The sequence below is a fragment of the Vombatus ursinus genome, unplaced genomic scaffold, assembly GCF_900497805.2.
Source record: "Vombatus ursinus unplaced genomic scaffold, bare-nosed wombat genome assembly UNPS02014832.1, whole genome shotgun sequence".
NCBI classification, from domain to species: Eukaryota; Metazoa; Chordata; class Mammalia; order Diprotodontia; family Vombatidae; genus Vombatus; species Vombatus ursinus.
In genome coordinates, this window is record NW_020954610.1 from 12,653,082 (window position 1) to 12,678,402 (window position 25,321).

The 25,321-nt window shown below is 35.1% G+C and overlaps 1 protein-coding gene across 1 annotated transcript in view; it reads right to left on the minus strand.

Annotated features, from left to right (window-relative positions):
• LOC114025755 (endoplasmic reticulum resident protein 44) overlaps positions 1-25,321 on the minus strand; it is a 119,039-nt gene that overhangs the window by 44,559 nt on the left and 49,159 nt on the right. Inside the window, exons 4-8 of the mRNA XM_027839246.1 lie at positions 23,879-23,994; positions 17,506-17,690; positions 16,087-16,202; positions 7,230-7,287; positions 5,394-5,510 (exon numbers count right to left, since the gene is read on the minus strand). Of these exons, the coding sequence (XP_027695047.1) occupies positions 5,394-5,510; positions 7,230-7,287; positions 16,087-16,202; positions 17,506-17,690; positions 23,879-23,994 (592 nt within the window). The remainder of the gene's footprint in view (positions 1-5,393; positions 5,511-7,229; positions 7,288-16,086; positions 16,203-17,505; positions 17,691-23,878; positions 23,995-25,321) is intronic.

Sequence of the window (25,321 nt, forward strand, 5' to 3'; positions counted from 1 at the left end):
GGAGCTTTGCTGGTCTCATATGTGTTTGAAAATGTATATTCACAAATGACACACAGTAATCTTTGTACATTCTTCTCTAATCCAGGCCAAGCAATAAGCCCAATTTAAAAATAACTGGTGCTATTATACATCTAGACAAAACCCAAGAGTTAGTTTAACCATTTTTAAAAATCATATGCAAAAAATAAAATGCAAAAAATAAATTACTATTCCTCTTCCAAGCAAAATAAGAATAAATCAAATATTTTGTATTTGCTTATGCTTGACAAAAAAACAAACAAAACAAAATCAAGCAAAACTTGACTAGCCACCTGAACAGAAGACAGGATGTGTTTGGGAAACCATTCAAGATGGCAAAGTAAGAGAAAGCAGTACAACTGGGCTCCCTCACCAACTACTCCAACAAAGATCTAAAGAAGGAATAACTGCAGAAGATCATCTTTCTTTACTAAGATTACAAATTCCACCCTCAGGTAAGTAACCAAGGCAGGAATAGTGGAGCAGGAATGGGCCAGGAGAGCAGAACCAGACAAGGGGAACAAAACTGGCCAGCAGCACTGTCTCACTCTCCCTTAAAACCTGAAGGTAGATTAAGGATTCAAACCCCAAGGCAAAGCACAGGACTGCAGCTCAGCTGCTTAAAGCACAAAGGAGTTCCCAGAGCCAGATACCCAAAGCAGAACAAGACTAGGGCTTTGTTGCTTTAATCCAGGAGAACGAATCATCACACACTTAGGACCGGATGTATAACAGAGCTTCAGCTCCATCTGTCTGACATAGATTGGGCACGGCAAACTCAGGGTAAAGAATAGATGTAAATTGGAAGCAGTATCACTTGATACCCATAGACCCAGCCAGTTGAGATGGGCTAAGGCCAGCACATTTTTCTCTGGACCTCCAATCTGCAAACCTACAGCTTTACTGCAAAGACCCAAACCAGGCTCTGAAATGGCAGTGATCAGACTGCACCCTTGATCGGACCACACAGGTCTGCTGAAAATTTGCAGCTCACTCATCGAAGCCATCCCTATCCTTGAAGGTCACAAAACACAATACCAGGACACTAGATAAGACAGGCCAAAACTACATAAGGCCATGACAGTCCCAGCAGAAGTGAATAAATTCTGGCCCTAATAAAAATTCCCAATGGTAAAATGAATAAGACATAAATCCAAAAGAGAATAACTCCAAAATATGTATAAGCAAAGCCTTAAAAGAAAAACACAGCTTGGCCACAAGAACATTTAGAATTCCTTAAAGAAATATGAAGAAATATTAAAAATTTAAAAAATGATATTAAAAATGAAATGAGGGGCAGCTAGGTGGCACAGTGGATAGAGTTCCAGCCTTAAGAGTCAGGAAGACCAGAGTTCAAATCTGGCCTCAGACACATAACACTCACTAGCTGTGTGACCCAGGGCAAGTCACTTAACCCCACTGCCTCATTAAAAAAAAAAAATGAAACGACAGTGCTAGAGGAAAGAATTGAAAGAGAAATATGATCTATGAAGATGAATCCCGAAAAGAATTAATAACTTAGTACAAGAAATACAAAACCTCATCCAAGTGATAGATTCCCTAAAAATTAGAAGTTAAGAACCAACCACAATTCCAGAGGGCTTATGAAAAACATGCTGCACACCTCGAGATAAGGAGGTAATGGATTCTGAGTGCAGATTGAAGCATTTTTGTTGGACAATGGCTAATGAGGAAATTTGTCTTATTTGACTGTACATGTTTGCAATGGATTTTTCTTGCTTTCTCAGTGGAGGGAGGAAGAGATGGGAGGAAAAGAATTAAGAGCTGAAAACAAAATAAAATTGAATTTTATATAAAAAAGAAATTATGAAAGAAAACTGCCTAGATATGTTAGAACAAGAAAACAAAGTAAAAAAGTAGAAAGAATTTACAGATACATCCTGAAACTCCAAAATAACAACTCCTAGGAATGTCACACCCAAAATCTAGAGCTCCCAGGTCAAAGAAAAAATACTACAAACAGTTAGAAAGAAAATTCAAATACCAAGAAACCACAGTCAAGGTCACACAAATTTTAGCGACAACCACTATAAAGGAGGGGAAAGCACAGAATGCAACATTTCATGATGCAAAAAGATAAGAGGCTTACAATCAAGAATAATTTACCCAGGGAAACTGCATATAATTCCTACAGGACAAAAATTGATCTTTAATGACACAGAAGACCTCTATACATCCCAGATGAAAAGCTGAGTAGAAACTCTGAAACATAAATAATGTAATTAAGAGAAACATAAAAAGGTAAATATAAATGAGCTATCATAAGGATAAAGGGTTTACATATTAATAGGAAGGGTTCCCTCAGAAACCCACTATCATTAAAGATTATAGAAGGAGTCAAAACAGAGGGACAGGGAGTGGATTTTATAGGTTTTAATGATTTTAAAAGAAGAATGGTAAGGAAAGGAAAAAGGATACACTAGGGAAGAATATGATCACATCAGAGGGCGCAAGTAGAAGTCTACATAAAAAAAAGGAAGGTATAAGGGATCAGGAGTCACTTGAACCTCATTTTTATCTGAACTGGTAAAATCAGGGTGGAGCACGCACGCACGCACGCACGCACACACACAATATGGTGTAGAAATATATACAACACAACAGGAAAATGACAGGAAAAAAGGGAGAATAAAAGAGAAAGCAGATTCAGAGACAGTAGGTTAGTCACAAATACAACAAACCCCAAACTCCAAGGTAAGTTCTGAAGGGGGTTTTAAAAAGAAAGAAAAAAACCTATGATTACAAGCTCTGCTTAGTTTCAACTGCTCAGAACAAGGTACCACTGGTGACTTCCTCCCCTACACCCCTACTTTGTTTTCTAGTTTCCTTGTGTGTTTTGTCTTTCCCCATTAGATCGTAAGCGGCTTGAGAGCAAGGACTGTATTTTTTTTTCTTATTTGTATCCTCAGAGCTTTACACAGTGACTGGCACATATTAGGCACTTAATAAATGTTTACTGCATTTAATTGAAAGAAAAAGTTTAAGAGAGAGAAATACACAATTAGCAAACAAAATTGTAAATGTGAATAGGATGAACTCATGGATAAAATGGAAAAAGAACAGATAAGAAAGCAGAACCCAACAATATGTTGTTTACAAGAAACACACTTGAAACATAAAGACTTCTACAGAGTTAAAATAAGGGACTAGAGCAAAAATCTATTTTTCCTCAGCTGAACTAAAAAAAAAAGGAGGTAAAAATCATGATCGCAGACACGGCAATGGTAAAAATCGACTTCATTTAAAGAAACAAACAGGAAAACTACATTTTGCTTAAAAATAGCATTGACAATGAATTAATTATAATACTTAACATATATGTATTAACACAGCATTACACCTAAATAGTTAAAAGAAAAAACATAAGTTACAGGAAAAAAAGATATGGTTTTACCTCAAAATATTAATATGAGGTGTTCAGAGGAAAGAGTACTAAAGAGGCAGGAAACCTTGGCTCAAAACTGTCACCTAGTATCTGTAATACCTTGGGCATTTAACATCTCTGAAACTTTTTCTCACCTATAAAAGAGGTCAGCCTAGATGACTTCTAAGGTCATTTTTGGCTCTAAACCTATGGACTTTCCACTTCTATCTAGGAGTTAAAAGCATCTCAAAAGATTATAAGAGATTTTTAAGCAGTCTCAGAAACCGACAACCTAACAGCTCTCAAGGTTTACAAAGTTTGTTTGTGAATTGGTAATGTATCTGTAACTTGAAGTCATATGACTTTCAAGTAAAGGTAAAATCCCTTTATAGCAAACAAAATGGGGCATTTACTCTGGTTTCATGAAACCTTAACTGCTTGAAAAGACATTTTACTGAAGTGGCATAATTTGTGATTTATCTATTCTGAGTCTGGGTTCAGCAACTTTGCCTCATCCTCTTGACCTCTGAAAGGCTCAGCAACTACATATGACCTATTTTAGGGGAGGTAGTCATGTTACTTTGTACAAAAGAGTGTTTTACTTAAAATGAATGTATTTCAAAACAACTCACATGGGATAAGAAAAGCAAGACCTAAGAGTCAGTTGGGCTGAAAAACCAGTTCAATTTTTCAATCTTTCTCTTTTTAGGTTCCTGGATCTTTTGGGAATTTATTTTACAAAATGGTACAAAACTCAAGAGTTTAGGTGGATTTTATTTTGGTGTGTGTCTGGATTTGGCAGGGGGGACACAAAGAGTTAACTGCTTTGTCTCTATCTTCAAATAGCACACAATTATTATTCAGATACAGACTGGAGAAAGTACTTATGTAGGATACGTATACATATATTATGTATGTACATATACATAAAATCATTGCGGCATTGTATCAAAGAGGTGTTCATAATATTTTTGGTAGACCAGAGAAGCCTAGGAACCCTTTCTTAGAATAATGTTTTTAAATACATAAAATAAAACATAGGATTACAAAGGAAACAAAGCGTTAGTTAAAATAAAGATTTAATTTTTCTCCCCATCCAAGTTCAATGACCTCCTCAAATCTATAATCAGACATCATAAGAACACCTGATACAGAGGAAAGACCACTGGGTTTGGAATCAAAAAATCTTCAGATACTATTAGCTATGTGACCACAAGCAAGTGATTTAATCCTTTCTAAGCTTCTTTCTCATCTAAAAAACAAGAATGCTACTTGCATTATCTCAAAGGAGATAGTTAGTTGCAATGACAGCACTTTGTAAACCTCAAAGCACTATATGAATATAAATTATCATAATTATTATTTAAAAATATGATATACAAAGAAGCACTATATATACAGGTACCTTGTAGAACACTAAAGTAACTTTGACATAGAATTTTGTAATTCTAACTAGCTTTGTAGTCATGCTCATTTTTACTTAGATGTATACTTTAATCGTGATCTTGGCAGTATCATCACTCCTTCTATCAATAGAGAGCACAACCCTTCCGTATCCTGGGAGAAGGTCTTCACAAGCTGCTGTGGCTGAAAAAAATTCATTCCCTATACTGGCCAGTCTTCTGATGATAGGCTTTCCACATTTAGCTTTGTGGGTCCCCAGATGAAATGCATGCATATAGTCTACCACCATCTTTTCCACCTTAATAGGACCTGCCAAAACTTACTTACACTCTCCTGGAATAGTCTTTGAAAAATCAAAGGTCACCTCCAATCAAGATGAAGCATTAGGAAGACTTTAGTAGAGCTTTCATTTTTACTATGATTAAATCTGTGTTAAAAGGAACAGGGGGCCATAAAGGCAGTAATTTCTTTTTCTCCATCTTCAATTATAAAAGCACACAAATGAGTTATTTCTACATCTGAGGGATACAGAAACCTTGCTCTTAGAAAAATATAAGTTAAAAATACAATGCTAAAAATTCCATACCTCTCCATTTTCAAATGTTATTTCCCGAACAAGAGGAACACATTTATCTTGAGTCCAAGCATAAGTCAAGTCAAAATTTGTTAGAGATCCCAGGTATACCATATCTGGAGCATGTTCCTGTTAGGAAAAGAAATTGAACCAAAGTTTTGGTAACAGTTCTTTTTTTTTTCTTTTTGCTAGGCAATCGGGGTTAAGTGACTTGCCCAGGGTTACACAGCTAGTAAGTGTTGTGTGTCATATGTCTGAGACCAAATTTGAACTCAGGTCCTCCTGACTCCAAGGCCGGAGATCTATGCATTGCACCACCTAGCTGCCCCTCCGTTTTGGTAACAATTCTTGCAGGTACTTGGAAAGTACAACCGATTTAAGACGGCATGTTTAATCAATTAACTGGATAACTCATCATTAAAATTTAACTATCAAGTATGTACTGAATGCCTTCATGCTCAATAATGTAGGCATTGTATGACTAAGGCAATGTATGAATAAGAAAACAAGCATAAGATAATGTTTCTAACGAAAAAATTTTATATTCTAATTTTATAAAGTGACTAATTATTCAGAAGGCTATATGATTATTAGGGATTGCTAACTTATCTCGGCTTTTTGTTTATTCAACTCCTTATTTGAACTTTTCTAGTTTATTCAGGTCTTCTCTACAAGGTAAAGTATGTGGAAGGACTTACCTTTCAGTAGCTAATTGTGTTCTTTGTTAATGGTTTTGATTCAAAAGTTTTTTTAGTAGGACAGCATGGCTGAATGTAATATTGGCTAAAATAAAACATTATGATTCACTGTAACAGCCAAGAGAAAGCATTCTGAGAAAATAAAAGCATTGCCTACATATCTTTATAAACTACATAATGTGGCAGAAAGGGCACTAAACTTAGAGTCAGAAGATCTAGGTTTAAGACTTGGCTCAGCTACTTAACTGGATGACCTTACAGAAGTCATTTTACCTCGTGAGGAAAACATTTTGTAATCTGTAAAGTGTTATATAAAAGCTGGCTATTATCACTTTCACAATTAATAATGACATGTAATATCCTTTCCCCCTATGTGATAGTAATATTTTAAAAAGTGCAGCTCAAATAAATAGTTGACTAATTTAAAATGTTTGGAACCCTATGGAAGAAAAAATGATTTCTGAAATAGTGAGATTGCCTTACTATGTAGCCTTACCAATTAAAACACATGTACCTTACACATAATATCTGATTTTCTCAATAACTGACCTTATTAATTTACCTGTTTGATTCTGGACTAACATCAGGCATCAAAGGAAATTATAACACCTAGAATTTTCTTTACAAAAATTTACTAAGCTATGCTACAAACAAAACTCCTTGTAGCCAAGAACCTAGCAATTAAAACAATCTCTATGGCATACATCAAAATTTCATAAAGAGGAAGAAAAATGAACCAATACTAGATAGATGAATCATTTCAAAGTAATGTCTTTAAAAAAACTAACATTTAAATTTTCTTTGAATTTAAGTTATTAGATATTTGAACATATCAGTACATTTATCAATGTATATCATATTAAGCCATATAAATTAATAAGATGCTTCCCAGATACAAACTGGGTACTAAATTTTAGTTTAACAGAAGACTATTTAGTGACATTGAACCAAATAACTACATAAAAGGTCTCTTTTCTCTCACGAATTCTATAAACATTTGTCCAAAAGACACAGTCCCTGGAAACAAAGTAGCAGCTTAATAAATAAATGGAGTTATTTAGAAATTTTATATATCCATAAATGATTCATAGAGGCAAGAGCTGAAATACCATGGATAACAAGTAGCAGATCACTTTTCCAATAAACTTACCCCTGGTGGTTTGTAGATTATGTTGTCTCCACTAAATCTTTCTGGTTTTGAAACAGACCTAATAAGAATAAAGAAGTAAATTAAGATACTTTTTCTACTAGGACAACAAAAGTTTAAAAAAAAGTAATGACATTTCAGTAGCTTTGGCTAATTATATTCCAATGGAAAACTGTATATAAAAAAGTAAAAATGAAGACAACCAGAACTTAACTCTACCTTAAAGCAAAGATCAATAAAACTATTAGGTAGTAGTGAAAAAATAGAAAAATCGATCAATGGGATGCATCAAGTAAGCAAGACCAGAAGCAACCAAACACAGTAGCCCATTATTTGATTATTTGGTATTCTGATAAACCATTATTTGATAAAGTATGACAACTACTGGAATAAGGACTCACTATCTGACAAAAGACGCTAGGAAAACTAGAAAGCAGTTTGGTGAAAATTCATTTAATTAAACATCTTATGCCACATACAACAAGCTTCAAGTGGATAGATGACCATTTTCTACATCCAAATAGCTGAAATTTATGTATTATGAATGTGAAATTGTAAAAAAATTAAAGTATTTTACACAACTATGGTTAGAGGAAGAATTCTTTTCTAAACAAAGGATAAATATTATCGTAAGAGATATAAGGGACAATCCAATTATATAAACTTAAAAAGCTTCAGAAACAAAGCAGTTAACTAGGAAAAAAAATTTCAGCAGATGAAAATGGGATATATAAGATAAAAATATAACTGACATAAATATATAGTAAGAGTCATTCTTCACTTGACAAATAGACAAAGGCTAGGACCAGGTACTTTTCAAAAGAAGAAGCCATATAAAATAACCCTCCATATCACTAATAATAAGAGAAGTATAAATCAAAACAACTTTGATTCACTTCACACAGAAAGACAAAGATGAGAAAAATGAAATCCATAAATGTTGGAAGGACTATGGAAAGACAGGAACCCTAATGTTCTGTTGAAGAAGCTGTGAATTAGTCCACTTCTGGGGAAAAAAAAATCTGAAATTATTCTTAAAAGAATCATTCAACTGTATATACCCTTTTATCCAGGAATACAACTATTAGGTATATATCCAGGGGGTCACATATATAAAAATATTTATAATAGCACATTTTTGTAATAAAAACTGGTAATAAAATGGGTACTCATCAACTGGGTAACAGCTAAACAAACAGTGGTATCAATAATAGTTGACTTTTCTGTATTAAATATTACTGTGTTGTAAGAAATTAAAAATATGAATAATTCTGAGAAATTTGTAAAATCTTGAATGAGGTGATGGGTGGCAAAGAACCAGAGCACCTTACATAATGATAACAATAAGGTAAAGGAAAATAAAACACTGAAATACTTCAGAATTCTGATCAATGCAGTCACCAACTGTCAATTTAGAAGATTTTATGATAAAATATGCCTTCTACCTACTGGAAAAAAGATAGGGGAAAACAGATATGGAATGAGGCATATATTTTCAGATGTGGCCAAAGTATTGCTCTATTTCCTTGATCATACTTACTGTTACAAGGGAGTATTCTATTGGGAAGTAATAATGATGTTGGGGGAGGGAGGGGAGAGAAAGAACACAGAAACAACACATTTTAAATACCAGTATAAAATTACCAACAAAAAAACCAAAAACCCAAACATGCCTATTAAACCTGCTTTTTAAAATGTTTTATTACTCTTTTGTTTTTATATTACTTAATTTTGAAATCTATCTCTCCCCACTTCCCTACCCATGGAACTCCCTTTGTAACAAATGAAAAAAAAGAGAGAGAGAGAAAACAGTTCAGCAAGACTAACCAACAGAATGTGACAGTGTAATGTTCCACAGCCACTGACCTCCACCTCTCCAATGAAGGTCTTCTTTAAGACCAGGCTGATTCAACAGCGTAAGGCCGTATTCATAGCAACTTAGGTCTAAAGCTGGGAGGGCCCTTAGAGGCCAACTAGACAACCACTCTCATTTTACATAGGAGTAGGCCCAGAGGCTAAGTGATTTGCCTAATTTCACATAGGTAAGAACTGTTAGAGGGAGGACTTGAACCTAAGTCCTCTGACTCATTCTTCTTGTTTTCATTTTCATTGTTGTCATCTTGGTATATGTTCTTTACCGGACTCTGTGTACTCATTTTGCATTTCATATACCTCTTCTCAAGCTTCTCTGTATTCTTCAGATTTATCATTTCTTACAGTACAGTAATATTTCATTATATTCATGTAACACTTGTTTTAACCATTTCCCAATCTAAGCTACCCATCATTTCCACCAATTATGATTACGCAGTAATTGTGAAACACAATTTTAAAAGGAGTATTTTTTTTTGTTGGTTAGGCAATGGGGTTAAGTGACTTGCCCAGGGTCACACAGCTAGTAAGTGTGATGTGTCTGAGGCCACACTTGAACTCGGGTCCTCCTGAATCCACGGCCGGTGCTCTATCCACTGTGCCTAAAAGGAGTATTTTTTAAAGAAACTAAATAATACACAGAACAAAAGGTAAATTTTAAACTAATAGATTTTGTGTTTTTGCCATCACTATAAATCAAGATTTATATCTACGCTGGTAGTTTTAGCATTTAATTTGCCCTCCTGTTTCTTTTCTGCTCCCTCTCCACACAGCTGCCAAAATAACCTTTGTACAGCATGAGTCTGACCATGTTATCCCTCAGCTCAAAATTTTCCAATAGCATCCAATAACATTTTAAATTTAAACTTCACACCCTGGCATTTAAAACCTTTGACAATCTGACTCCTGCCTACCCTTTCACACTTATTTCACATTACTCCTCCTTTTATGTATTCTACATTTCAGTCACACTGGTCTACTTGCTGTTTTTTTTATCTTACAATCCCTCTCCCATATTCATGTCTTTACACAAACTATCATCTCCCATGCACTCTCTCTTCACTTATGCCTATTAGAAATCCTTAGGCTCAGTGTAATTCTTTGTAAAATTATGTTAACTCTCAATAGTTATTCACCATAACTAAATCTAACCAAGATCTTACCTCAAAGGTTTCATTAAAATGCTGCTTTCTAATTCATGCTGATTCCCATATCAAACTCTTTCCTCTTTTTTTTAAATTTATTTTTAGTTTCAACATTCACTTTCATAAGATTTTGAGTTCTAAATTTTACCCCTCTCCCTCCACTCTCTCTTCCCCAAGACAGCATGCAATTTGATATAGGCTGTACCTGTATGATATTAAACATATTTCCACATTAGTCATGTTGTGAAAGAAGAATCAGAATAAGAGGGAAAAACCATGAGAAAAAAAAAACCAGAAGAAAGAGAAAACAGTATGCTTTGATCTGCATTCAAACCCCATAGTACTTTCTCTGAATGTGGATAGTATTTTTCAACATGAGTCTTTTGGAATGGTCTTAGATTACTGCATTGCTCATCAGAAGAGCTAAGTCTAACAAAGCTGGTCATCACAAAATGTTGCTGTTACTGTGCACAGTGTTCTCCTGGTTCTGCTCACTTCACTCAGCATCAGTTCATGCAAGTCTTTCCAGGTCTTTCTGAAGTTCTCCTGCTCACCATTTCTTATGAAATAATAGTCTTCTATTACATTCATGTATCACAGCTTGTTCAGTCGTTCCCCAATTGGCATCCCCTCAATTTCCAATTCTTTGCCACCACAAAAAGAGCTGTTATAAATATTTTTGTACATGGGTCCTTTTCCCATCTTTATGATCTCTTTGGGATACAGATCTAGTAGTGATATTGCTGGATCAAAGGGCATGCACAGTTTTATAGACCTTTGGACATAGTTCCAAACTGTTCTCCAGAATGGAACAATCAGTTCACAACTCCACTAACAACGTATTAGTGTTCCAATTTTCCCACATCCTCTCCAACATTTATCATTTTGCTGTTTTGTCATGTTAGCCAGTCTGACAGCTGTGATGTGGTGCCTCAGAGTTGTTTTGATTTGCATTTCTCTAATCCATAGTGATTTAGAGTATTTTTTGATATGACTACAGATAGCTTTAATTTCTTCCTCTGAAAACTGCCTGTTCATATCCTTTGACCATTTATCAATTGGGGAATGATTTGTATTCTTATAAATATAACGCAGTTCTCTATATATTTTAGAAATGAGGCCTTTATCAGAAACACTAGCTGTAAAAATTGTTTCCCAACTTTCTGCTCTCCTTCTAGTCTTGGTTGTGTTGGCTTTGTTTCTGCAAAAACTTTTTAATTTGATGTAATCAAAATTATCCGTTTTGTATTTCATAATGTTCTCTATTTCCTGTTTAGTCATGAGTTCTTCTCCACAGATCTGACAGGTGAACTATTCCTTGCTCTCCTAATCTGCTTATAGTTTCACCTTTTAGGTCTGAATCATGTACCCATTTTGACCTTATCTTGGTACATGTGGTATAAGATGTTGGTCTATGCCTAGTTTCTTCCATACTGTCTTCCAGTTTTCCCAGGAGTTTTTGTTAAATAGTGAGTTCTTATCCCAGAAGCTGGAGTCTTTGGGTTCATCAAACAGTATATTACTGTAAGACTACTGTGTTTTGTGTACCTAACCTACTACACTGATCCACTATTCTATTTCTTAGCCAGTACCAAGTAGTTTTGATGACTGCCACTTTATAATACAGTTTTGGATCTGGTACATCTAGGCCACCTTCCCCTGCATTTCTTTTCAGTAATTCCCTTGATATTCTGGAACTTTTGTTCGTCCAGATGAATTATGTTATTATTTTTTCTAGCTCTATAAAATAATTTTTGGTAGTTTGATTGGCATGGCACTGAAAAAGTAAATTAATTTAGGTAGAATTGTCATTTTTATTATATTAGCTTGGCCTGTTCATGAGCAACTGATATTTTTCTAATTATTTAAATCTGACTTTATTTGTGTGAAAAGTGTTTTGTAATTGTGTTCATATAGTTACTGGGTTTGTCTTGGCAGGTAGACTCCCTAATATTTTATATTGTCTACAGTTACTGTAAATGGAATTTCTCTTTCTATCTCCTGCTACTGGATTTTGTTAGTAATATAAAGAAATGCCAATGATTTAGGTGGGTTTACTTTATATCCTGCAACTTTGCTTAAGTTGTTAATTATTTCTAGCTTTTACTTGACCCTCTAGGATTCTCTAAGTATATCATCATGTCATCTACAAAGAGTGATAGTTTTGTTTCCTCGCTGCCTTTTCTCATTCCTTCAATTTCTTTTTCTTCTCTTATAGCTAAAGCTAACATTTCTAGTACAATATTGAATAACAGTGGTGATAATGGACATCCTATGCTTTTTGTTCTTATGCTTTCCAGTGTTTTTAATAGGAATGGGTGTTGTATTTTGTCAAAATCTTTTTCTGCATCTATTGAGACAATCATATGATTTCTGTTAATTTTATTGTTGATGTGGTCAATTATGCTGATAGTTTTCCTAATATTGAACCAACCCTGCATTCCTGGTATAAATTCCACCTGATCATAATGTATTATCCTCATGATAAGTTGCTGTAATCTCTTTAATTTTTTATTTTTATTATTTATTATTATTTTTTTTATTATATATTAAAATTAAAATTAAATTTTTTGCATCTATATTCATTAGGGAAATTGGTCTATCATTTTCTTTCTCTGTTTTGATTCTTCCCAGTTTAGGTATTAGCACCATATTTGTATCATAAATAGAATTTGGCAGAACTTCACTTATTTTTCTAAATAGTTTATATGGTACTGGAAGCAACTGTTCTTTAAATGTTTGGTAGAATTCACTTGTTAATCCATCTGGCCCTGGAGATTTCTTCTTAGGGAGTTCATTGATGGCTTGTTTAATTTCTTATTCTGAAATGGGGTTAGGTATTTTATTTCCTTTTCTGTTAATCTGGGCAATTTATATTTTTGTAGATATTCATTCACTTCACTTAGATTGTCAGATTTATTGGCATACAGTTGGGCAAAATAGCTCCTAATTATTGTTTTAATTTCCTCTTCATTGATGATTAATTCACTCTTTTCATTTTTGATACTGGTAATTTGTCTTTCTTCTTTCTTTTTTTAATCAAATTAATCAAAGGTTTATCTATTTTATTGGATTTTTTTTTTCATAAAACCAGCTCTTAGTTTTATTTATTAGTTCAATAGTTTTCTTAATTTCAATTTTATTACTCTTTCCTTTGGTTTTCAGAATTTCTAATTTGGTATTTAATTGGGGATTTTTAATTTATTCTTTTCCTAGCTTTTTTAGTTGCATATCCAATTCATTGATCTCTTCTTTCTCTATTTTATTCATATAAGCATTTAGAGATATAAAATTTCCCCTAAGAACCACTTTGGCTACATCCCATAAGTTTTGGTATGTTGTCTCATTATTATCATTCTCTTGGGTAAAGTTACTGTTTCTATCATTTGTTGTTGACTCACTCACCCTTTAGGATTAGATTATTTAGTTTCCAATTAGTTTTCAGTCTATCTTTCCATGGCCCTTTCTTACATGTAATTTTTATTGCATCATGATCCGAAAAGGACGCATTTAATATTTCTGCCCCATATCAAACTCCTACCAGGGCTGGGGAACCATATGACTGCAGAATTTGGGGTCTGTTTACCATCAAAAGATCATAGGATCACAGATTTAGCATTAGAAAGGAGCTCAGAAGTTATCTAGTTGAATATTCTGGTTTTAAAGAATTTTTACAAATATTCTCAGCTACTGCCTGTGATGGAACAACTCTAACTGAAATTACCTAAAGGACTTTACAAGAATTCTTACTGCTAGGGGCTCAGTATATAAGACCAGATCACCAAATATCAGGAATGCAAGAACACAGACAAGGAGTTTAAGATCTGCTATCCAGGTGTTAAGTAGGGCTAGATAGACAAATGCTTTGTTAAGAGAAGAGGGGACTAGGACTAAGAGGTATGAGTTAGAGAAAGCTTAAGAAAAGGTCAGGATATTTTGCCAGATCAGGATGAGGTAGAGGAGAAAACACAGAAAAGAAAGAAGGGAGGCAAAGGGGGGAAACATGGAATCGTAGCCAACATGTTCAGTTGAGACCTGAAAGTAAGGCAAGGTTGAGCAAAGATCAAAGATTTCTTCCCAAAGAGGATGTTGGATTAGAGTTTTCTCATTCTGTATCTCTTCAAAACAGTATAAGCCAGGCCTCTTTAGACAGTGTTACCTTGGAGGTAACTTTTGTTAGGTTGGAGGGAGGAGGCCTGGTTTTGTAAGGTAGCAGTGATAGAAAGCCTTGACTAACCAGCTAGTACAAATAGGGGTGACCAGCTCCCACATGTACCTAGTGTTTTCGGCTATACCCTTCTTTTTTTATTAATTTATTTTGATTTATCAACAACCATTTCCATATGCTTTTGAGTTTAAAATTTTCCTCCCCCTTCCTCCACCACCCTCCCCAAGATGGTACACAATCTGATATAGGCTATACATATACATTCCTATTAAACATTTTCACATTAGTGATGTTGTAATTAAAATTAGAACCAATAGGAGGAACCACCAGAAAGAGGAAACAAAACTCAACAGAAGAAAAAAAATAGCAATTCAAATTCCATAGTTCTTTCTTTGGATGTGGACAGCATTTTCCATCACGAGGCCTTTGGAGATGTCTTAGATCCCTGTATTGCTGGGAAGGTTTAAATTTATCAATATTACTCACTGCACAACATGGCTGTTATTGTGTATAACGTTCTCTTGGTTCTGCTCACTTCACTCAGCATCAGACCATACAAGTCTTTCCAGGTTTTTTTGAAGTCAGCCTGTTCATCATTTCTTACAGCACAATAGTATTCCATTACATTCATGTACCACCACTTGTTCAGCCATTCCCCAACTGATGGGCATCTTCTCAATTTCCAATTCTTTGCCACCACAAAAAGAGCTGCTATGAATATTTTTGTACATGTGGGTCCTTTTCCCATTTGTATGATCTCTTTGGGATATAGCCCCAAAAGTGCTATTGCTGGGTCCCTTTTCTGTCCATGAGTTATTGGAACCCTAGCGGAGATTGGTATTTAGGATGGCCTAGACTTCAAATTCTTTCATATATTGCAATAGTATGCCAGGTGGTATTAGGTCCTATGGAAAAGCATGATATTGATCTTTAACAGGACAAAGGAGAGAGTAGTGATACACATGGTCGATCTTCAAGGTTACTAGGGCTGAATCTTGGTGATGATTATTGACAATAGCAATACTAAAATCAAAATTATACAGCACTCAGTTTAGCAATGCCTGCAATAATGCTGGTTGGTAATGTATTAACTTCACACTAAGGAGCATGCCCTTTAAGATAGTAGCACGATCAACAGTGTTAAGAGCTTCAACTGTCAATTATTTGTCAGTTTGTCCCCTACCTGTCTGGTTTGCTACCCTGGTTCCTCTGTCTTGGTAACTTCTAGCTGAGCTCTCTGGTTTTAAGTTGCTCCCATCAATACTTCTGTGGCTGCTTTCTCCTCTAAATGTAAGGCTTTAGTTTTCCAGTTTGAGGGATGCCCTTTATCTCTTTCTCTGGATTTCACCTTGCCTTATCCATTAAGGACTTCCAGTACCCACCCTCAATTTTTGCATCACCGTGGGACCCCAGTTACTCTCTGATCCCATTCCTCTAGACCTTGGTTAGGCAGGATACTTAGATGCACTCTTTGCATTGCCTAAAAGCAATGGAGGGTTGAGGCACTGTGGGGCTCTAGGAGAGAGCAACTATGTTAGATATATATAATAATGCCCTTCAACAGCAGCTGAAATTTAATAGAAAGTCACATTACAAAGTCTCAGAGTGAGATGAGATCTATGAGGTCATTTGAGTCAAAAATAAAAAATACAAATACCAACATTAATCAACTTACCCAAATGCAGAAAAGAAGACACAATCATCATGCAAAATATTTGCTACTCTTTCAAAGGTTCTATAGTTGTCTGAGTCCTTTTGTTCAAAATATCCAATGATTGTTCTTTTACTGCGCTATAAACATAAAAAAAAAGCATGCACATAATGTTTTTTATCTATAATGTTCTCCACTCTATTCCATGCTGTATCAACATGACACTATATACTTCTTCCTCAGGTATCTAAAGAGCTATAGCTGTTACTCATGTTTCCAAATATATATGTAACCAAATACAAATTCAACTTCAAACACTTAAAACTCATCATATGAAAAAATGCTTGGTTTAGTATTGATGTTTATGACAGCCAGAAATTTATTAAAATTTATTTTCAGCATTTTATTTTGAAAGGCCAAAAACTATTTTTAAATGTTTAATTAGCAAGTCTTTTTTCTCATTTAAAATTTTAAACTTTGGGTTGGATGCATTTTAAAATACAATAAAACCTTAGTAAGTGGAACTACACAATTTTAACATTTGTGATGATATAAAAAAAAGTTGGGCTGACTACAAGTTCATGTAGTAAACACCTAAACACTTATCAACTGACCTTGGCACAATTTATGGTGGAAAAAATGAATTTTAAGGTAAATTAATAGTGTAATGAGGGGAAAATACTTAAAATATTTAAAAAGATAAATTGCTTTCAAACACCATTTCAAATTAATACTTACATGTAAACAAGTAATAGACAAATGGTTACAAGTTATCCTAATTCATTAAAGCAAATTCATAAAATAACTACATAAGATACTTCTCCTAGGATCACTGACTTAGGAGTGAAAAGGAGCCTTAGTACACAGGGGGCCCAGTTCCCTTTTTTTTTTTTTCCACAGATACAGAAACTTCAGAAAAATTAATAAGTGACTTTGCCAAGGTCACGCAGAAAGAAAGTAGCAGAACCAAGATGTAAACACAAGATTTTAGACTTCGATTCTGTTGTCTTTTTCTATACTATCTCTTTGGTTAACCTAGCTTAAGCCATGTGAATGGGGGAAAAAAATCTGGACTTCTTTTAATAGACTTACACCTTCCTCTTCCCTGTCAATAAACTCAAATTAGTCAGATTTAAATGTACTCTATACATTCTAATCAACAATTTTTCATGTAGCAAAATGATAGCCTCCATCTTAAAATGTAATTCAAAAAGTAAAATCAGTACAGATAAAATTGTTACAATAAACTTTAATCCTATAACAAGCTTTAAGAGCAGTCACTTTTTGATTATACTGAAATGTTGAAGTGAATCCAAAAAAAATAACATATTGGCTAAAGAACTGTAATTTGTCACCTTTTTTTTTTTGTTATAATACGATTTCTAATGTAATGAAGCTCTTTTTATAAGACAGGTACTGAACAAAGTTGCTTCAGGAACTTACATCAAGAAATTTGATTTCTTCCAAGTCATGAACTTCTTGAATAGGGTCACTTTTCTGTTGCCTGATGTAATCTGCTATTGCTGTCACTGATCTCTGACCCCGGTATTCTCTCTTCATCATCATACCATTCCGGAACAGTTTTAGGGTAGGATATTTGCTTATCCTGTATCTTTGGGCTATTTCCGCTAAGAGAATGGAAAAGTTAAAAAAAAACAAACTGCTTCAGTCATATTAAGAGACTAGGTAAGTTGAGCCTTTGTCTTATCAAAAATCAAGTCAGTTAACATTTACTCAGTGTCTACTGTGTATATAACACAGTATAAGTACAAAGTTAAGAAAACACTCAATCCCTGCCTTCAAGGAGCTAACAATCTAGTAGGAAAGAAACAAATAAATATTTATTGTCTACCACGTGCCAGGCACTGTACTAAGAACTTGACAAATATCATCTCATTTGATCCTCACAATTCTGCAAAGTAGGTGCTATTATTATCCCCATTTTGTAATTGTGAAAACTGAGGCAAACTGAGGTCAAATGATTTGACGAGGTTCATACAGCTAGCAAGTGTCTAAGACCAAAGCTGAACTCTGGTCTTCCTGACTCTAGGCCCAGTGCACTATATATACTCCATATAACTCCCTAGTTATATAGTAACTCCCTAGTAGGGCACTTAATTAAATGCTTGTTGACTGACAGATTGTAAGGCACTAGATCTTGCAAGGGAAATAAAAACAAATAAAATTTTACTTTCCCCAAGACACTTCTAATGTGATAGAGGAGAAAGACCTACACACAAATAATTGTTAAAAAAAAAAACAAAACACAAGAAGAAGAAGAAGAAAAGAAAAGGAAGCATGAAAGGAACATTACAATCTGCTGGGATCATGAAAGGCTTCTTGGATAAGAAGGCATTTGAGCTGAGCCTTTAATAGAAAGATTTCAATAGCAGGGATGGAGGAATAAAGAAAAGCAAGCTGGGAAGGAAGAATGGATATATTCTGCTTTTCAACATTTTACTTTTCTCTTTGTTTTTATGGTTATATATATTCTTTCTTACAATCTTCAAAAGCATAGATCCCTTCTTCCAACTTTCATTGATGGCTAACCAGATCCAGATCATAGATGTAACTTAAAAATGTTTAAGTGTCCCCTATTAAGAAGGAAGAGTGAGAATCCCTTTCATCAAACATGAGAAGTCATCCCAAGTAATAACATAAAATTAATTACTTATTACAACAAAAATAGACTCCTTCTAGTGGAAGGGCATATCTTCCTTTCATGGGTCCTTCTACAATATAAACCTACTGGCAGGTCAACAGTTATGACTGTGACAAAATAGGGCCCAAAACCCTGTCTCATCTAATAGGAATTTCAGGTTCTCTCCTTAAATGTAACCGCTCATTGACAAAAAAGAAGTGGAGAAAGATTTTTTTTTTCCTGAAAAGACCTTAGACACTTTCTCCCACTATCTCAAGTTTTTCTGAAGGTACCCCTATTTGACCGCACTTCATCCCGTGTAGTACAATACACACAGTTTAGGGAAAGAGTTAAATGATACGATAGCCTAAGGGAATTCTTGTGTACAAACTATATAGTTAAGGTCTCCTCTATATGAAATTTCAAGCTGATCAAATATCTCTATTCAGATTTAAAATCTATAATTGCAGGGTAGCCACCATTAACATAAAATTGCTAAATGCAGATGGTTCAGGTCTTACAAGGATTCCACAGGCCTTGGTCAATTATAGCTGCCTTATTACTTAAAGCAGAGACACTTGCAATAGGCAGCATGCATACAATCAAACTGCTAACAGCGTACTTTTTGATGTGCTCCACAAAAACTCCAGGACAATACCTAGATTCCTCCGCTGGCCCCCTCTCCCTGCACAGTATAACCCATCACTAAGGAATTCACAGGAAGACAGGTGTTAGAGAAGAGGTAACTGAGAGGTTAATGGACTTGTCTTTCCAAGGTCACCAACAGAAGAGTCAGGGTTTGAACCCAACTTCTCTGGCTAATCCCAGTGCTATTCCCAATCTACCAGACTGTCTAACTTACCCTTAGAACTGACTTTAGTAAGACAAGGAGCCCTGATGTTTTCTCTGAATATAAATCAATTCAACTTGAGCTTCTATAAGACAAATGAACTATTTAACACCTATTGTTTCACAGTGTTCTACTAATATAAGTTTGTAGGGAAGATCTGAGGAGCAAGAAATAGGGGTACAGAGGAAACGCTAGGCTAGCTGTGCCATGAATTCACTGTATGACCTCCGGCAAGTCACTGTACCTACCTGGGGCTCTCTGAACCTCATTTTCCTTGTCTTTTAAAAAAAAAAACACCACTATGATAATATATGCATTACCTACCTCACCAAGTTGATGTTTACAATAAATTCCATAGCGCTATGTTAAATCATGAATTTCTGATTTGGGACCTTAGAATTTCATCCATTAGGGGTTGTTAACCTCAAGGCCATGTACTTTAAAAATAGATATTTTGATAACTGTATTTCAGTGTAATTGATTTCCTTTATAATCTTATGTATATTATTAATTTAAAAAACATCATTCTGAGAAAGGGGGTCCACTCAACAAAAAAGATGAAGAACCCCTGATCTAGTTCACCTCCCTCACCTAGCATATGAGAATACTGAGGACAGGGGAAAGTAAGTGATGAGCCCAAGATCATGAGGCCACTAAGTCACCACCCAAGGATCTGAAATCAATGCTTAGAAATGAAAGGGAAGAAAGATATGGTGTGGTAGCCAAGGACAGAAGGGTCAAAGCAAAGATTTTTAAAATATAGTACAAATAATAGTTCTTCACAATATTCCTGTCCTATTTCTTATACCACACAAAATAGAGCTATTACTATGATTTATTATTCTCATCAAAGGGATATGAGTAAATATAAGAGTATTAGAATTTTTAAAAAACTAGAAGCTTTTGGAAGCTGACTTGAAGGCAAAAACTAAAGGTCTGATATAGCAAAAAAAACCACTAGATTAGGAGTAAAGAGTCCTAAGCGACTTAGCTGGGTGTACATTATGGAATGACTGTATGAGGGAAAAAAAAGAAAAGATAAGACTTCATGATCACACCTCTCTCTCAATGGCACACGTCTTCTCTCAAATGGCTGACAACACCACTAGGCAGTTTTGCTTAACTTTCTGGGCAATGATATGCTTTTCAGTGGGGTTTGTTTGGAGTGATGCTTGTTGCAAAGCATGTTGCATCAAAACATTATCTTCAAAGGTAGTATGAGAAAAGAGAGCACATTCAGTGAATAAGTCCAATCAAAGAAAGAAGTCTTACTCTGTTAAGGAAAAAAAAAAAACCTAAAATGCTTGAAAAGGAGGCTACTCAAGTGACATGGCGATCTCCTACTTGAAAGGAACCATACGGGATCTGTGACTGAGGGGGAGAGGCCTTGGGTTTTCTTTCTACAGCAGAAATATTTACAAGGATAGAAATGAGGTAACCAAGTAGACATTCCTAGGATGATATTAGCCAACTTATTTCACCTCTCGGAGTCTCCATTTTCCATCAGGAAAGGAGAGAGTTAGACTTGAAGACCTCAAGGGAAATTTTCACCTCTAAATCCTATGCTCCCATGTATCAGTCTCCAAAAAAAAAAAAAAGTCATTAAGTGATAAAGAACTGATAATAATACTTAAGGGCAAAATCCAATCTCCAACAGGTTACTATAAATAATTGTTTGAAAAATGCTCAACCTCGCTAAGAAGAAAATATAAATTTAAACAATCAGAGACTCTTAGAGTTACAGAACGGATTTCACAGGTCACAATCTCAGAGTGAGAAGAAACTTGTTCAGTTGTGTCCAACTCTTAGTGACCCATTTGGGGTTTTCTTGGCAAAGGTACTGGAGTGGTTTGCCATTTCCTTCTCCAGCTCATTTAACACATGAGGAAACTGAAGCAAACAGGTTAACGTACTTGCCTAGGGTCACACAGCTAGTGTCTGAGGCCATTTTGAACTCAGGACGACAAGTTTTCCTGACTCCCAAGCCCAGCACTTTATGCACTATGGCGCCACCTAGCTGCCCTAGAAGGAACCTAAGAGGCCATCTACTCTTTCTACCTGGATGGAATAGAAACTCCTCTGACAACCCAGACAAATGATAATCCATCCTCTAACACTTCTGTGGAAAAGAATACACTACCTTTGGAGAAACCTAATTAATTTTTGATAGCTCTACTTCTTAGGAAATTCTTCATTACATTGAGCCAAAATAATTTCTGAGAGTGGTATCCATAAGCATTGCTTGTGTCTTAGAATTAAGGAAGTTTCTGACCATTGTTTTACAGGCAAATAGTTGAAGAATGTAATTTTTAAAAACATCACAACAAAAATACCTTGTCCTAAAGGGTAGTATGAGAAGAATCCACCTTGCACACTGCCTGGATCACCCTGCATATTAACTTGAAAAATACAGGGTCACCAGCACCACTGCTACAGGGCGACTCTTCCACCCTGAATTCACACAAAATCAACTCCAAGACCAGCAACAGAGCTCGAGAGGAACAAAGGTATGGAGAAAACAATGACCAACTTATTAAAGTTACCATGTCATCCATTTTTTTTTAAAATGCAAGAATTTCTCATAGTAGGGGGAAAAGTCAAGTCAACAGGCATTTCTTAAGTTCCTACTACATGACAGGCATGGTGCTAAGCACTGGGGGAAAAAAATTTTAAGAAAATGCATTTATATGTAACTTCCATCAACAGAAGTTATGGCTAGAAACTTGAATTTATAAGTCTCTAATGGAAGAAATGCCATCTACACAAGACTTAGCAGATGCAAAACACAAACCTAAAAACAACAAAACCTGGTAAATATGGGCACTGAGGCCAGCACACTTTAGACTTTAAGAACGACTGCATCTCTCCAACATACAACGGAGGATTTGACAGTCTATAAGGAGAGTATCTACTTTTTTTCCTAGGAACTCTAGGCATGAAAACATGATTTCTGATTTGCTATGTACCCTGTAGTACCCAATAGATAACCCACACATTTTCAAACTAGGAGTTAGTGTCCTATCTGCCCCTGTAAAGTCTTTGAGGTGAAGGAGATAGAACCTATGAAGTGGTGTGGGATGAAGAAGGATAAGAACTCTGTCTGTACCTGCGTGAGATATCTCTGCTAGAGGTTCTATCCTTTTGCTTAATTATTTAGATTAGGAATGAGTTATTAGCTTGTGAGAGGGAAAACTGTGAATAGAAGGTTTGAGAAATTCTTTAAGTCTGGTATTTTTATTTCTAATCCTTTCCACAGAATGAGTAGAACAAAGAAAAGCTGATAGGGAGAGTGGGAGGCGTCTAATTAGCAGTGAGGTAGACACTGAACTCCTAAGAATGACAGTTCTAAGATGTAGGCACTACTTCCAGCACTGATACTCACTTCTTAGCCGAAGGTTAAAGGAAACTGACAGGCATGCTCTTGCGCACTGAAACATGAACCATATCATGAAGGGTATTCAGTGCTAATATATGACTTCAAATAAGTCATACATAAGATCTTTCTAAGTGCTCAAATGATAATAGCAATCAGACAATTGAGCTTCCAAAGATGTTATAAAGTGCCACAGTAATTAACAATAATCCATTAAATCTAATCAAATAATTAATGACTGTGATTAAAAAAAAAAAAAGATTTAAATAACTATAACAGCTGAGGCAGCCCGGGAGTCCTGGGGAGAGAGATGAACTTGGTGTCAGAAGATGCTGGGTCCTGCCTCTGACAAACACTGGTTATGGGACCCTAGTCACATAATTCACTTAGTCTCTCAGTGCTCCCAGAGAACTCTCCAAGAGGGTCAGATTCTGAGCACTACATCTAGTGGGAGGGCTTTTCCTCACTAGGAGTTGCCTACACAGATCAAATCACAGATCTTATCCAAAACAAGCAAACAAACAAACATAAAAATCTCTATTGTGGTCAATCTTTAAGATGTTTCTAAAGACATCAGAAGTCCGATCATTATTCATACCCAGTTTAAAATCTATTTTTAAATCTGAGTAAGTTTTATTATTACTGCTCTAATTAAAACCTTGTTATTTTGTACCAGTTCTCCTTCTTCCTCATCTAATATATATGCATATATATATATATATATATATTTTTTTTTTAACAAAACCAATCCAACCGTATCACGATTTAATACTTCACAAAGATAAAAGTAAAGCTTTAGGTAATAAGTTTCCAAGATTAAACATTAACAATCACCATCATCTTGGAAAAGGTCACAAAATCGTTTTTGATATGCCACTTCAAATAGACTGTAACAAAGCATTTAAAATGAACAAGATGATCCCTGCCACTAACAATATGACTGAGTACTTACAGTGCTGATCACAATCTACTCGGGCAAACACTACTTGATTCTTATTTGGATATTCTTCCTTAATGACATTGGAGGCTTCTTCAAAAATTGGATGCAACATCTGGCTGAATCGACACCTATTCACAGTGAAGATACAAATTAAAATGGAAAAATAAAGTACTCAGATTTTATTATAGTTATTAATACTCATTGTGAGTTTATTCATGTTGAAAAAATATACCATTAATTTATTTACAATGTAACAGTTTTCAAATAAAGTTAAACCACTTTGGTATTTTTCTAAAGGAATTCAAAGACCAAAAAGAGTATATAAGAATGAAGATGTAGATAGGTTTTCTTGTAAGGGAAGTAAAGTATCTAAGGCTTACAGAATGAATACAGATCTAAAGATCTTTTAGAGTTGCACTGAAACAGAGAAATCTGTGCTATTACTGTGACATGACAATACTACCTATAAAACTGAAACTAAAGCTTTCAGAAAAGTGCTTGGTTATCACTATAATACTCAGATTTTATTATATCTGTTAAGTTATCTTTAAAAGTAGAAAGGTGACAAGAATTTACAGAGGGTTATTAGGCTTAGATTTCAAAACAGATGGATTCATGTTCTGCCTCTAACCCTTCCTAGCTGGGTGAGCCTATGGCAAGTCTCCTAATTTCCGTTAGTCTCAGGCACAACTCCCTAGGATTTATCTACTAAGTCTGAAGTGGGCAGATGTGTGTACCAATATCTGCTGGTACAGTGAAAGAAATTACAGATCAATCATGAATCAAATTAGTATATTAGACTAACTCAAGCTTGGTGGTTTCATCTCCATGCTTGCCAATTAGCACAAAAGAAAAGCAATCTATTTTAGATAGAGATCTTTGTATGTAAAGTCCCTAACACACATCATGAAAAAAAATTATGCGCGTGTATGCATGTGTGTGTGTTTACCCAAAAAAAAAGCTTTAAACTTGAAAAATACTGCAAGGAGCAGTGATGCATCAATTATAATCCTTGCAATAAGAAGGGGGGCCTCTAGGCCTTACTATCTACCCTAATGCTAATGCCCTCCAGACAGCCAGGCATTGCCACTTGATCTACCAACACACCTGCTGAACCCCTGGGCCTTGCCATCCCCCCTGCTGCTGAAACCTCCAATGTGTGTTCTCTCTCCCAATTAAAAGATAAAAACCTTAAGAACCAAAACTATCTTAAATTTTAATTTGTATCCCCAGTGATTATTAGCAGAGTCTTTAGTACACTATAAGTACCTGATAAATAATGACTCACTTATTAGTCAGGGAAGGAGGAAGGGACATATTCGTAAACTGTCGTTCAATCATTCAGTCATGTCTGACTTTTCATGATCCTGGGGCCATACTGTCCATGAGGTTTTCTTCGCAAAGATACTAGAGTAGCCTACCATTTACTTCTCCAGTAGACTAAGGCAAACATAA